At 46.4% G+C, this 15,569-nt stretch overlaps 1 protein-coding gene across 7 annotated transcripts in view; it reads right to left on the bottom strand.

Annotated features, from left to right (window-relative positions):
• DCAF6 (DDB1 and CUL4 associated factor 6) overlaps nucleotides 1–15,569 on the bottom strand; it is a 600,095-nt gene that overhangs the window by 157,825 nt on the left and 426,701 nt on the right. For all 7 annotated transcript variants that reach the window (XM_069756622.1, XM_069756618.1, XM_069756619.1 and 4 more), the window contains one exon: nucleotides 9,584–9,791. In XM_069756622.1, coding sequence (XP_069612723.1) covers nucleotides 9,584–9,791 — 208 coding nt within the window. The remainder of the gene's footprint in view (nucleotides 1–9,583; nucleotides 9,792–15,569) is intronic.

Below are 15,569 nucleotides of genomic sequence, written 5' to 3'. Positions count from 1 at the left end.
CAAGGTGGCATTAACCCTTCATTACCCCATATCCCACCGCTACACGGGAATGGGGAGAGAGTGGCCAAGTGCCAGAATAGGCGCATCTTCCAGATGTGCCTTTTCTGGGGTGGCTGGGGGCAGATGTTTTTAGCCGGGGGGGGGGGGGCAATAACCATGGACCCTCTCCAGGCTATTAATATCTGCCCTCAGTCACTGGCTTTACTACTCTGGCGGAGAAAATTGTGCGGGAGCCCACGCCAATTTTTTCCGCCATTTAACCCCTTAATTTACTAGCTAGAACGGCCAAATTTTGCATAGACACACTACTAACATTAGTAGTGTGGAATATGCAAAAAATGGTGATATGAGATGGTTTACTGTATGTAAACCAGGTCTCATATCATGTCGGGTTTCAGGAAGGAGAAAGCAAACGCCGGTAATTGAATTACCGGCTTTCTGCTATATCGCGCTGGATGAAATATTAATATATATACATATATGTGTCTACTGACATATATATATATATATATATATATATATATATATATATATATATAGACAGTATATATGTTTTGTTTTTTTTTTACACATGGATCCCTTGTATAGCCGTATGTCAGTTTTGCAAGCCTGCGATAAAAACACGCAGTACGGATGACATACGGATTACATACTGAGGATGCCATGCGCAAAAAACGCTGAAACACCCTGCCTATGGAGGAGCTACGGACCACTATTTTCGGGACTTTTCAGTGTATTACGGCCGTAATATACGGACCGTATTTTCATACGCTGAGTGTGAAGCCGGCCTAAGTATGTAGAAGTATAGACACAGAGGGCTATCAACCCCTTCATGACCCAGCCTATTTTGACCTTAAAGACCTTGCCTTTTTTTGCAATTCTGACCAGTGTTCCTTTATGAGGTAATAACTCAGGAACGCTTCAACGAATCCTAGCGGTTCTGAGATTGTTTTTTCGTGACATATTGGGCTTCATGTTAGTGGTAAATTTAGGTCGATAATTTTTGCGTTTATTTGTGAAAAAAATTGAAATTTGGCAAAAATTTTGAAAATTTTGCAATTTTCAAATTTTGAATTTTTATTCTGTTAAACGAGAGAGTTATGTGACATAAAATAGTTAATAAATAACATTACCCACATGTCTACTTTACATCAGCACAATTTTGGAACCAAAACTCTTTTTTGCTAGGAAGTTATAAGGGTTAAAATTTGGCCAGCGATTTCTCATTTCTACAGCAAAATTTACAAAACCATTTTTTTAGGGACCACCTCAGATTTGAAGTCAGTTTGAGGGGTCTATATGGCGGAGAATACCCAAAAGTGACAGCATTCTAAAAACTGCACCCCTCAAGGTGCTCAAAACCACATTCAAGAAGTTTATTAACCCTTCAGGTGCTTCACAGCAGCAGAAGCAACATGGAAGGAAAAAATGAACATTTAGCTTTTTAGTCACAAAAATGATGTTTTAGCAACAATTTTTTTATTTTCCCAAGGGTCAAAAGAGAAACTGGACACCAAAAGTTATTGTACAATTTGTCCTGAGTACACCGAGAGACCTAACCCCAACACACCCCTAACCATAACCACAGCCTAATCTTAACCCTATTTCCAACCCTAGCCCTAAATCCAACCCTAAGGCTATGTGCCCACGTTGCGGATTCGTGTGAGATTTTTCCGCACTATTTTTGAAAAATCCGCAGGTAAAAGGCACTGCATTTTACCTGCGGATTTATAGCTGATTTCCAGTGTTTTTTGTGCGGATTTCACCTGTGGATTCCTATTGAGGAACAGGTGTAAAACGCTGCAGAATCCGCAGAAAGAATTGACATGCTGTGGAAAATACAACACAGCGTTTCCTCGCTGTATTTTCCGCACCATGGGCACAGTGGATTTGGTTTTCCATAGGTATACATGGTACTGTAAACCTGATGGAAAACTGCTACGAATCCCCAGCGGCCAATCCGCTGCATATCCGCAGCCAAATCTGCTGCAGATCCGCAGCCAAATCTGCACCGTGTGCACAAAGCCTAATTCTAACCCTAACCCTAGTTCTAACCCTAATTCTAGCCGTAACCCAAACCCTAAGGCCAGGTTCACATTGCGCTAGCAGCAGCCCGTTCAGCACATACGCTAACGGGCTGCTGCTAGCGCAAGTGCCGACGTTTGCAACGCGCTAGCGCAGATAGAGCATCTGCTAGCTCTATCTGCGCTAGCAGTGACGGACCCGGAAACGCTGCAGCCCGCGTCTCCGGGTCCATCACTCAATGACGATACATCCCTAGCGTACGCCCATTGTGGGCGTGCGCTAGTGATGCGTCCAACATTGCTGTCAATGGCGGCCGTAACGGACTACGTTACACCGCGTTTATGCCGTGGTGTAACGTAGTCCATCTAACGGACTGCTTAGACGCCGTGTGAATTAACCCTAACCCTAGTGGGGCAAAGAAAAAAAAATTTCTTTATTTTATTTTTGTCCCTACCTATGGGGGGTGATAAAGGGGGGGGGGTAATTCATTATTATTTTTATTTTGATCGCTGTGATAGAACCTATCACAGCGATCAAAATGTACCTGTAACGAATCTACCGGCCGGCAGATTCGGCGGGCGCACTGTGGATGCGCCCGCCATTTTGGAAGATGGCGGCACCCATCGAACAGGCGGACGGACACCGGGAGGGACACAGGTCGGTAAGTATGAGGGGGGGGGGGGGAGCGGACAGCACGGGGGCGGACAGGAGGACGGAGGGGAGAAATATTACTATCGCTCTGATCGAAAGTGAAACGTCACTTTCAACAGACAATCAGAGCGATTGTAGCTGCGGGGGGGTTGGGGGGGGGGGTGTTGGAGGTGAAGCCACCCCCCCTGGGCTAAAGTACCACTCCCCCTGTCCCTGCAGGCCGGGTGAAATTACAGTCAACCCTTTCACCCGGCCTGCAGGAGCCCAATCCGGCCATGACGCATATGCTGCGTCACAGGTCGGATTGGCACAGGTTTTCATGACGCATACGGTGCGTCAAAGGTCGGGAAGGGGTTAACTGCATAAAGTGTATGAGAACATGATGCGAGGAACCCAATTATGTTTTTTTTTTTTTTTTTTTGATTGGCCACACAGGGATGGTTAGGTTAATGTGTTGAGGCGGTAGGCCAATCTGAACAAATGAGTTTTTAGGGCACACTTTTAGAGCCAGAAAGGCAACACAGACAGCTCCGGGCTGATATTCATAGCCTAGATAGGGGCCATGGATATTGCCACCCCCCCCACTTGGCTACAAATACCAGCCGGCAGCCGCCCCAGAAATGGCGCACCTGTAAGATGCGCCAATTCCAGCACTTAGCCCCTCTCAAGTAGCGGTGGGATATGGGGTAATAAGGGGTTAATGTCACCTTGCTATTGTAAGGTGACATTAAGCCGGGTTAATAATGGAGAGACGCCTATCCATTATTAATCCTAGAGTAGTGAAAGAGTTAAAAAAATATATAAAGACAGTCAGAAAAAAGTATTTTATTATTCTTAATTTAACCATACTCACCATGCTTGAGGGCCTGCAAAAAACGTAAAATAATAAACCGTATACTCCCTGTCTGACGACGATCTCCCCTACAGAACAGTGACATCGGGTGATGTCACTGTTCTATAGGACCTCCACTGACACACTGACAGGAGACAATGGCTCCTGCAGTGCATCACTGAAGAGGTTACCTCAGTTCAGGGTCTCACTTTATGCCATTGCTGCGTGGGAACTTTCTCACACAGCAGTGCCAAAAGTGAGACTAGGGACTACTTTTTATAGTGGCGGAGGAATACAGTGTGGAAGGATACCTCCCTCCCGTCATTGTATTCCTGGCGCCCCTATAAAGAGAGTGGTCGCATCAGCTGATGCTGCTGCTCTCCACGGGAGATCGTCGTGGGACACTCGTGGATATCTGCGGATCTGGGAGTATATTGTTTGTTTGTTATTTTAATATTTTTTACAGGTGACACTGGCTTTGGGGAACAAAGTGACAAGTGAAGGTGAGCATATACTCTATGTTATACGTACTGTATGTACAGTGGGGCAAAAATTTAAAATTTAGTCAGTCAGCAATAGTGCAAGTTCCACCACTTAAAAAGATGAGAGGCGTCTGTAATTTACATCATAGGTAGACCTCAACTATGGGAGACAAACAGAGAAAAAAAAATCCAGAAAATCACATTGTCTGTTTTTTTAACATTTTATTTGCATATTATGGTGGAAAATAAGTATTTGGTCAGAAACAAACAATCAAGATTTCTGGCTCTCACAGACCTGTAACTTCTTCTTTAAGAGTCTCCTCTTTCCTCCACTCATTACCTGTAGTAATGGCACCTGTTTAAACTTGTTATCAGTATAAAAAGACACCTGTGCACACCCTCAAACAGTCTGACTCCAAACTCCACTATGGTGAAGACCAAAGAGCTGTCAAAGGACACCAGAAACAAAATTGTAGCCCTGCACCAGGCTGGGAAGACTGAATCTGCAATAGCCAACCAGCTTGGAGTGAAGAAATCAACAGTGGGAGCAATAATTAGAAAATGGAAGACATACAAGACCACTGATAATCTCCCTCGATCTGGGGCTCCACGCAAAATCCCACCCCGTGGGGTCAGAATGATCACAAGAACGGTGAGCAAAAATCCCAGAACCACGCGGGGGGACCTAGTGAATGAACTGCAGAGAGCTGGGACCAATGTAACAAGGCCTACCATAAGTAACACACTACGCCACCATGGACTCAGATCCTGCAGTGCCAGACGTGTCCCACTGCTTAAGCCAGTACATGTCCGGGCCCGTCTGAAGTTTGCTAGAGAGCATTTGGATGATCCAGAGGAGTTTTGGGAGAATGTCCTATGGTCTGATTAAACCAAACTGGAACTGTTTGGTAGAAACACAACTTGTCGTGTTTGGAGGAAAAAGAATACTGAGTTGCATCCATCAAACACCATACCTACTGTAAAGCATGGTGGTGGAAACATCATGCTTTGGGGCTGTTTCTCTGCAAAGGGGCCAGGACGACTGATCCGGGTACATGAAAGAATGAATGGGGCCATGTATCGTGAGATTTTGAGTGCAAACCTCCTTCCATCAGCAAGGGCATTGAAGATGAAACGTGGCTGGGTCTTTCAACATGACAATGATCCAAAGCACACCGCCAGGGCAACGAAGGAGTGGCTTCGTAAGAAGCATTTCAAGGTCCTGGAGTGGCCTAGCCAGTCTCCAGATCTCAACCCTATAGAAAACCTTTGGAGGGAGTTGAAAGTCCGTGTTGCCAAGCGAAAAGCCAAAAACATCACTGCTCTAGAGGAGATCTGCATGGAGGAATGGGCCAACATACCAACAACAGTGTGTGGCAACCTTGTGAAGACTTACAGAAAACGTTTGACCTCTGTCATTGCCAACAAAGGATATATTACAAAGTATTGAGATGAAATTTTGTTTCTGACCAAATACTTATTTTCCACCATAATATGCAAATAAAATGTTAAAAAAACAGACGATGTGATTTTCTGGATTTTTTTTTCTCAGTTTGTCTCCCATAGTTGAGGTCTACCTATGATGTAAATTACAGACGCCTCTCATCTTTTTAAGTGGTGGAACTTGCACTATTGCTGACTGACTAAATACTTTTTTGCCCCACTGTATGTATTGTATGTAATGTTAAGAATGTGCTTTATGTATGTTTTGAATGTCTATATGTATTTCATATATTGTATGTTCAGTCATATCTTGTATGTACTGTCATATGTTGTATGTTCTGTCATATGTTGTATGTTCTGTCATATGTTGTATGTACTGCCATATGTTGTATGTACTGTCATATGTTGTATGTTCTGTCATATGTTGTATGTTCTGCCATATGTTATATGTTATGTCATATGTTATATGTTGTATGTACTGCCGTATGTTGTATGTTCTGTTCGTGTTTTTTTTTTTACATTTAACACATTAGCCGGATGATGGGACTACTACTGTCCCATCATTGGCTAATGTGTCAATCACTGTCACTATAGCAGGCATAGCCCGATGGGACTTGTAGTCCCATCGGACGATGCCTGCACGCGCACACACCCCCAAGGACCCCCCACAGCCCGCCACAGACCCCCGACAGCCCGGCGCAGACCCCCAGCAGCCCCGCACAGACGCCCGACAACTCCGCGATCCCCGCAGACCCTCGCGATTGCCGCAGACACACACAAACACAGACACGCACATCTTCCCCGCACACACACAGTCTCCACCCACACACTCTTCCCCCCTCCCGATCTGCAGCGTTTCTCACAGCAAAACCGCAGATCTTTTTTAGATCTGCGGTTCTGCTGCGGATGTGCCTGACTCAATGTAAGTCAATGGGTGCAAAAAAGCTGCAGACCCACACAAATAAATGATATGCTCCTTCTTTTAACCCGCAGCGTTTTCAGTGCGGAGTTTTCCGCACCATTACCACAGCATTTTTTCCCCCATTGTTTTACATTGTACTGTAAATCACTTGCGGAACTGCAGCGTTTCTGCACGGTAAAAAACGCTGCGGATCCGCAGGAAATCCGCAATGTGTGCATATGGCCTTAGGTTATGTGCACACATTGCAGATTTGCCTGCAAATTTTTCTGCAGTAAATCCGCAGCTCTTGGCAGAAAACGCAGGTGCGTTTTTTGCGCGGTTTTGGTGCGTTTTTTTGCCCGTTTTGGTGCGATTTTGATGCGGTTTTGTATACGTTTTTGAAAGCTAAATAAAGATGTATTATTGAACAAAAAAAATTTGTGATGTCATGTTTTGTCCAACTTCCTCTTTTACATTTGTCCAACCCACACTCCATTACACACATAGACAGATAGACGGATAGATAGAATGAGATAGATAGATGTAGATAGATATATGGATAGTAAGGCTACTTTCACACCTCAGGTATTTGCCGTTAGGCATAATCCGGTGAGTTTTGCCAGATCCGTTTTTTTCCTCATAGAGTTTTATTAGCGCCGGATTGCGCCTGAAGGCCTCACGCTTCATCCGTTTTTTGCTGGATCCCTCAAAAATAACTGTTTTTGGCGGGCGGAGAAAACGTACAAAGGAAAGTTTTTTCTGTCCGGTGAAAAAACGCACAGCGACAGATCCGGCAAAAAATGTATGAAGCTGAGATGTGAAATGATGAATCCGACCTCCGAATCCGGTTTTTCATTCATTTTTTCCATTGACATCATGCACATTTTCCATTCTCTCTCTCTCTCTAAAAAAAAAAGGATCAGTTGCATCAGTTTTTCACTATTTGCAACGGATCAGTTTTTTCAAAAATTTGCCGGATCCTGCCTGATGGAAACAAATTGATGTGTGAAAGTAGCCTAACTATCCATATATCTATCTACATCTATCCATCAGGCAGGATCCGTAAAAACCGCAACGTGTGAACATGGCCTAAGGACACCAGAGACAGAATTGTAGACCTGCACAAGGCTAGGATGGGCTATAGGACAATAGGCAAGCAGCTTGGCAAGAAGACAACAGTTATTGGCACAATTATTAGAAAATGTAAAAAACACAAGATGACTGTTCATCTTCCTCGGTTTGGGGCTCCATGCATGATCTCATCTCATGGGGTAAAGATGATTCTGAGAAAGGTCAAAAATCAGCCAAGAACTGCAGGAGATGACCTAGTCAATGACCTGAAGAGAGCTGGGGACACACTCTTAAACATTACTGTTAGTAACACACTATGCTGTCATGGAATAAAATCCTACAGGGCACTCAATGTCCCCCTGCTCAAACTATCACATGTCCAGGCCCGTTTAAAGTTCCAATGACCAGCTGGATGATCAAGAGGAGGCACGGTGGTCAGATGAGACCAAAATAGAACTTTTTAACACCAACTTCACTCTCCGTGTTTGGAAGAAGAATAAGGTTAAGTTAAACTTCAAGAATTCAAGAACACTGTCCCAACCATGAAGCATGGTGGAAGAAACATCCCACTTTGGGGATGATCACAACGGTGCAGTTGTCCTATCCCCTTTGCAGATAAGGGAGAATGAATGGGGTCATGTATCGCAAGATTTTGGCCAACAACCTCCTTTCCTCAGTAAGAGCATTGAAAAGGAGTTGTGGATGGGTCTTCCAGCATGAGAATTACAAAAAACACACAGTCAGGGCAACTAAGGAATGGCTCCGTAAAAAGCATTTCAAGGTTCTGGAGTGGTTTAGCCAGTTCCCAAACCAGAACCCAATAAAAAAAAAAATCTTTGGAGGGGGCTGAAACTCAATGTTGTCGAGCAACAGCCCTCAAACCTGAAAGATATGGAGAAGATCTGCATGAAAGAGTGGGCTAAAATCCCTGCAAAAGATTTTCTTTTGAGTTCAGGCCTCGAGACTGGTTACGCCACTCCTGGACCTTGAAATTCTTCTTTCAGAGCCACTCCTTAGTTGCCTGGCTGTGTGTTTCTTTGTCCTGTAGCCAATCCCAGCCTTGGGCAGGTCTACAATTTTGTCCCTGGTGGAGAGGTTGGAGTGTGATTGTGTGAACAGGTGTCTTTTATACAGGTAACGAGTTCAAACAGGTGCAATTAGAACATGTAATGAGTGCAGATTAGGCTACTTTCACACTTCCGTCTTTTGCCCTCCGTCGCAATCTGTTGTTATGGGCAAAAAACGGATCCTGCAAATGTGCTTGCAGGATGCGTTTTTTGCCCATACACTTGTATTAGCGACGGATCGCGATGGATGGGCACACGTCACATCCGTCGTGCGAAGGATCCGTCGTGTTTTGGCGGACGCGACGCACAAAAGAATGTTCAATGTAACGTTTTTTTGTGCGACGTGTCCGCCCCCTCCTCCCCGGACTGCAGAATGGACATCGGATGCGTAGAAAAACTGCATCCGCTGCCCACGTTGTGCAGTTATTTTCACAACGTCCGTCGGTACGTCGGCCCGACGCATTGCGACGGGCCCGTACTGACGGAAGTGTGAAAGTAGCCTTAGGAGGACTACTTAAAGAAAAACTAACAGATCTGTGACAGCAAGGATTCTTGCTGGTTGGTAGGTGATCAAATTGTTACATCATGCAATAAAATACGATTTAATTATTTCAAAATAATAAAATGTGATTCTCTGGTTTTTATTTTTAGATTAATTCACAGTTGAAGTGTACCTACGATAAACATTACAGACTCCATTCTTTGTAGGCAGGAAAACGTGAAAAATCAGCAGTGCCTAGTCAGGAATGGGTGTTCGTAGCCTGGCCCGGTCTTTAACTGTTTAATGACTGAATCTAACACACAACATTAAACCACGTCAAGACACCCAACTTAGCTATGCCAATCTTTCTTTAAATTATGAAAGAGCTGAATGCTAGTCTGCTCTTAATTTCCTATAATTTTGCATGGTAACAGCAGCTAAAAGGGCAGTAATAGCCTGAGTCTCTGTTACTGCCCCAAATTAGTTCTACTGTCCGGTTCATAGTCAGCTTCGCCCTGGAGTGTCACATATCATGCTGACCCCTGACAGAAGATGAATTTGAACACCATACTGAAGAGTGAATTAAGCTGCTGTCAAATGACTAAAGACTGAAACCTGTTTATGACTGACCTGTTTTGTGACTGTGCTCTCGGTGGTAACCGGACGGTGTCATCATCACTATCTGCTTCATGGTGCTCAGAAATTCCAGAATGAGTCTCTGTTTGTGGCAGATACTGAGAAGTTTCTGGATGAACTTCTGCATTTAAGGTTGCATTTGATGGCCTTTGGCTTTCCTTAGTGTTTTGCCCTTGATGATCATTTTCTTTCTGTGCTGCAGCTACAAAGAAGTTGGAAAAAAATAATGTAAATATAATATAAAGTCAAAGTTCAGGCACAGAAAGCTAAAACAGCTGCTCAAGTCTGGACAAAGCCCATCTGTAGTAAGTGTTCCCAATAATGAGACCCGCTTTCTAGCAAAGTGGTGTGACAAAACACTCTGGGATCGCCTTTGCTGGGGTCAAAGGACACGTGGTTTGTGCATTGAATCTGAGGCGTACAGCAGGTTTCTGAGCAGGCTGACCTCAGGTCAGATTTATTAACGTGAAAGCAACACAAAAAACAAAACATAAAAATAAATCCTAGCCTGTCCGGCACTAACTAAACAAATACGTTGCTATCTCAACAACTGGGGGGGCTTCTCCCACCCAGCTAACATCATACAGATCTTGAGCAGAGCTCTTCACTCACGTTTGTCTCACACAGGCAGGCAATCTGTGTGCCCCAGGCAGACACTGGAAACACCCAGCTGGTCATCTTTTATTCCTGCAATCATTAACCCCTTAGCACCCTGAAGATACTGAGTGGCCTAATTCACATAGGACAAACACCTGGGCGAGATATACCTGCCTCCATCTACCACACCAGCATGAGTCTTACATATCCCCCCCCCTTGCTCAGACCACTCCGGTCGAGCAAGAACACTTTTGAAACAGTGCACTCGGGATAGGGCATCGGCGTTCCCCATCTGCACCCCAGGTCGGTGCTCCACCGTAAAAGAGTAAGCCTGCAGGGCAAGGAACCACCGGGTTACCCGACTATTACGGTCCTTGTGGAGGTGCATCCACTTGAGAGGGGCATGGTCTGTGACCAGCCTAAACTTCCTACCAGCCAGGTAATACTTGAGGGAGTCGAGAGCCCATTTAATGGCTAGGCACTCTTTTTCAACCACCGCATACCTCTGCTCATGTACATTCAGTTTCCGACTGAGATAGAGGACCGGGTGTTCGACTCCGTCCCTCACCTGGGAAAGTACAGCTCCGACACCAGTATCAGAGGCATCAGTTTGTACCACAAACTCGCTGCTGAAATCAGGAGTCACTAGTACAGGCTGAGAGCACAAAGCCCGTTTCAGGCTGTGGAAGGCCTCTTCAGCAGCTGAGGTCCATTTTACCATGACGGAACCCTTCCCCTTGGTAAGATCCATCAAGGGAGTAGCCATGGCTGCAAAATTGGGTATGAACCGGCGATAATAGCCGGCAATCCCCAGGAAAGCCTGCACTTGTTTCTTGTTCACTGGTTGTGGCCAGCCCTGAATTGCCTGTATTTTGTCGATCTGGGGTTTAACCACTCCTCGGCCAATCACGTAGCCCAAGTATCGGGCTTCTTCAAGCCCGATGTGGCATTTCTTGGGGTTTGCCGTTAAACCTGCATCTCGCAGGTCATCAATCACCGCTTGTACCTTCTGGAGATGAGTTTCCCAGTCCATGCTGTAAATTACGATGTCATCCAGGTAGGCAGAAGCGTATTGTCTGTGAGGCCTCAAGACTCGATCCATCAATCTCTGGAACGTTGCGGGAGCTCCGTGAAGTCCAAACGGCATATAGACATACTGGAACAGACCTTCCGGTGTAGCAAATGCCGTCTTCTCTCTGGCCGCCTCGGCCAGAGGAATCTGCCAGTACCCCTTTGTTAAATCCAGGGTCGTAATGTATCGGGCTTTACCAAGCCGGTCGATCAACTCATCGACCCGGGGCATAGGGTACGCATCAAATTTAGAAACTGCATTCAGTTTCCTAAGGTCATTACAAAACCGGATGGAGCCATCCGGTTTAGGTATCAACACAATTGGACTGGACCAGGCGCTGTGTGACTCCTCAATGACTCCTAAGTCCAACATTGCCATCACTTCCCGGGAGACGGCTTCACGGCGGGCTTCCAGAATCCGGTAGGGCTTCACATGAACAGTGACGCCAGGCTCTGTGACAATCTCATGTTTCACCAACTTAGTCCGGCCAGGTTTTTCGGAGAAAAACTGTCGGTTCTGTAACAAAAATTGCTTAACCTCAGATTTTTGTCGTTCTGAGAGAGTCTCAGCAACCTGAACCTCTGGTACAGTAGGTGAACAAACCGGACGGGGCAGATCCGCCGTTAGGGCAGAGCGGTCTTTCCAGGATTTTATCAGATTCACATGATAAATCTGTTCCGGTTTTCTCTTACCCGGCTGGTACACTTTATAGTTCACTTCACCAACTCTTTCTCGGACCTCAAATGGGCCCTGCCATTTCGCCAGGAATTTACTATCCACCGTAGGGATTAGGACCAACACTCTATCGCCAGGTGCAAATGTACGGACCTTAGCGCCTCTATCATAACTTTGCCTCTGGGCTCCCTGGGCCTGTAACATATGGTCCCTAACAATGGGCATGACAGCGGCAATACGATCCTGCATTTGTGTTACATGGTCGATCACCGTTTTAAAGGGAGTGACTTGACCTTCCCAGGTTTCTTTTGCGACGTCCAGCAGTCCCCGGGGACGACGGGCGTACAACAGTTCGAAAGGCGAAAACCCTGTGGAAGACTGGGGAACTTCCCTAATGGCAAACAGCAAATAGGGTAACAAGTAATCCCAGTTCTTCCCATCTTTGTCTATCGTCTTCCGGAGCATCTGTTTTAAGGTTTTGTTGAAGCGCTCAACCAGGCCATCTGTTTGAGGGTGATAGACAGACGTACGCAACGGGTCTATTTGTAAGAGCCTGCAGAGCTCCTTCATTACCCTCGACATAAAGGGAGTCCCCTGGTCGGTGAGTATCTGTTTTGGAATTCCCACCCGACTAAACACTTGTACCAATTCCTTGGCGATCGTCTTGGTAGCTGTGTTACGCAAAGGGACGGCTTCCGGGTAACGAGTGGCATAGTCCACGATGACGAGGATATGTTGGTGCCCACGTGCGGATCGGGGAAGGGGCCCAACCAAATCCATCCCAATTCTCTCAAAAGGGACCCCGATGATAGGAAGGGGTACCAAAGGGCTACGGAACTGAGATTTAGGGGCCGCGATTTGGCACTCTGGACAGGACTCACAATAGTTACGCACATCACAATGTATTCCAGGCCACACAAAACAATGCAATATCCTTTCTGTGGTTTTCTGTACCCCCAGATGTCCCCCCATTATATGTCCGTGGGCCAAATCCAGTACCTTCCGCCGATAAGGTTTGGGTACCACTAACCGTTGCACTGTGTCTTCCCCTTTTTTTTCTACCTGGTAGAGCAAATCATTTTCAAGAACCATATACGGGTACGCTAGCCTAGTGTCAGGTTCTACGGGTACCCCATCTATCATTTTTACATTTTTCCTAGCCGGAGTCAGGGTAGGATCTTTCATTTGCTCGCTGTGGAAGTCATCCACCTGGACTCCCAAATCTGGCAGGCAGGGTGCCGGATGGCTGTCTGCCTCCGCCTCTCGCTGAGGTTCCTCAGTTTCCTCTGTTTCCCCCGCCATGACGGAGAAGGGGTACTGAAGGTTAGATTCACTAACCTCCCCAGCAACATCTTCCTGTGGGGTCTCCTCTAGGGACTCGGGACCTCCAGATGGCATGGGAGAAGATTCACGGGTACAGTTACCGTGAAGGAGCAACTGATTCTCCCACAACTGCCAGAAATAGGGAAAATCCCTTCCCAGGATTACATCCTGTAACAATGCGGGAACGAGTCCCACTTTGTGCTGCACTGACCCATAGGGAGTAGAAATCCATATGACCGCTGTTAAGTACGAGCGGGTGTCACCATGAACACACGTCACCGAAAACTTGTCAGACGGACCAGACGGAAGTGCCACCAGACTAGCTTTCACCAGAGTCACCACACTTCCAGAGTCTAGTAATGCCACAACATTTTTCCCATCAACAGATAATTCACACAGGTGTTTCACTGTATCATTTTGACCCGCATTCACACTCACTAGCTGTGTAACCAAAGATATGCGTTTTCTAGAGTCTATAACGTCGCACTGCATGGGTTCAGCGGTAACAGGACAGTTCGCAGAAACATGACCCTTCTCATGGCAGCGGAAACACCTAACAGGTCCCCTACTGAGACCACCGTCCAATACTCTTGGTCTCGGAGTGCGAGCAGTCCCGGACTCCTCCCCCACAGTTTTAAGCGATTTTCCTTCACCCGTGGTCCCTGGAACAGTCTTACCGGTTCCACGAGGAGGAGGCACAGACCGGGGGTTGGCGGTGTCGTCGGGAAGTCCTTCTGCCACGGAATAACGCTCGACCAACTCCACAAGTTGATCCGCTGTCGTGGGATTTCCTTGGCTTACCCACCTTTTCAGCGCTGGGGGTAGTACTCTCAGGTACTTGTCCAGGACAACCCGCTGGATTATTTCGGGTATTGTCAGTACCTCGGGTTGCAGCCATTTCTTTGTTAAGTAGATCAGGTCGAACATCTGAGACCGCGCTGGTTTATCTTGCTGGTATGTCCACTGATGTACCCTCTGTGCACGGACAGCCGTCGTCACACCCAGCCGGGCCAGGATCTCAGCTTTCAGTTTCTCAAAGTCCTGAGCGACCTCCGGGTCCAAATCATGGTAAGCTTTTTGGGCCTCGCCGGAGAGAAACGGGGCAATCAAGTCGGCCCATCGTGCCTTCGGCCACTTCTCTCTCAACGCCGTCCGCTCAAACGTTGTCAGGTATGCCTCGACGTCATCTTCTGCAGTCAGCTTTTGCCAGTATCGACTCACATGGATCCTTCTGGACTCTGCTTCCGGGTCAGCGTCAGGCATGCTCACCAGGCGCTGTGCCACCTGTTGGAGAAGTTGGCGGTCTGCAACCGTCATGTCCAGTAGCTCCTTCAGCTGTGCGGCCATCAAGCGATTAGCTTCGTGCTGTGCGGCAGTGGCCTGCTGCTGTACGGCAGTGGACTGTACTAAGGCATTCACCACGTCTTCCATGCTGTCGCCTGTGCCACGGTATGCCCGCATTCTCCACCACAATGTGACAAAACACTCTGGGATCGCCTTTGCTGGGGTCAAAGGACACGTGGTTTGTGCATTGAATCTGAGGCGTACAGCAGGTTTCTGAGCAGGCTGACCTCAGGTCAGATTTATTAACGTGAAAGCAATACAAAAAACAAAACATAAAAATAAATCCTAGCCTGTCCGGCACTAACTAAACAAATACGTTGCTATCTCAACAACTGGGGGGGCTTCTCCCACCCAGCTAACATCATACAGATCTTGAGCAGAGCTCTTCACTCACGTTTGTCTCACACAGGCAGGCAATCTGTGTGCCCCAGGCAGACACTGGAAACACCCAGCTGGTCATCTTTTATTCCTGCAATCATTAACCCCTTAGCACCCTGAAGATACTGAGTGGCCTAATTCACATAGGACAAACACCTGGGCGAGATATACCTGCCTCCATCTACCACACCAGCATGAGTCTTACAGTGGCCATCATCAAACTTGTTCGTATTTATCATTTACATAGTTTACAGTTAATCCTTTTGCTGTTTGTACAATGTTCACACATTTAACATACTATATGGTGGCCCGATTCTAATGCATCGGGTATTCTAGAATATGTATGTATATATATAGCAGCCACATAGTATATAGCACAGGCCACGTAGTATATAGGATCCATTTAGTATATAGCAGACAAATACTACGCGGCCTGTGCTATATACTATGTGGCTGCTATATACATACATACATATTGTAGAATATCTGATGCGTTAATATAGGCTACGCAATATATAACAGTGGCCACTCAGTATATAACACAGCCCAAACAGTATATAACACAGCCCACGCAGTATATAGCAGCCACGC

Source organism: Ranitomeya imitator, chromosome 3 (genome assembly GCF_032444005.1).
Source record: "Ranitomeya imitator isolate aRanImi1 chromosome 3, aRanImi1.pri, whole genome shotgun sequence".
Lineage (NCBI taxonomy): Eukaryota > Metazoa > Chordata > Amphibia > Anura > Dendrobatidae > Ranitomeya > Ranitomeya imitator.
This window is presented reverse-complemented; position numbering and strand designations above follow the sequence as displayed.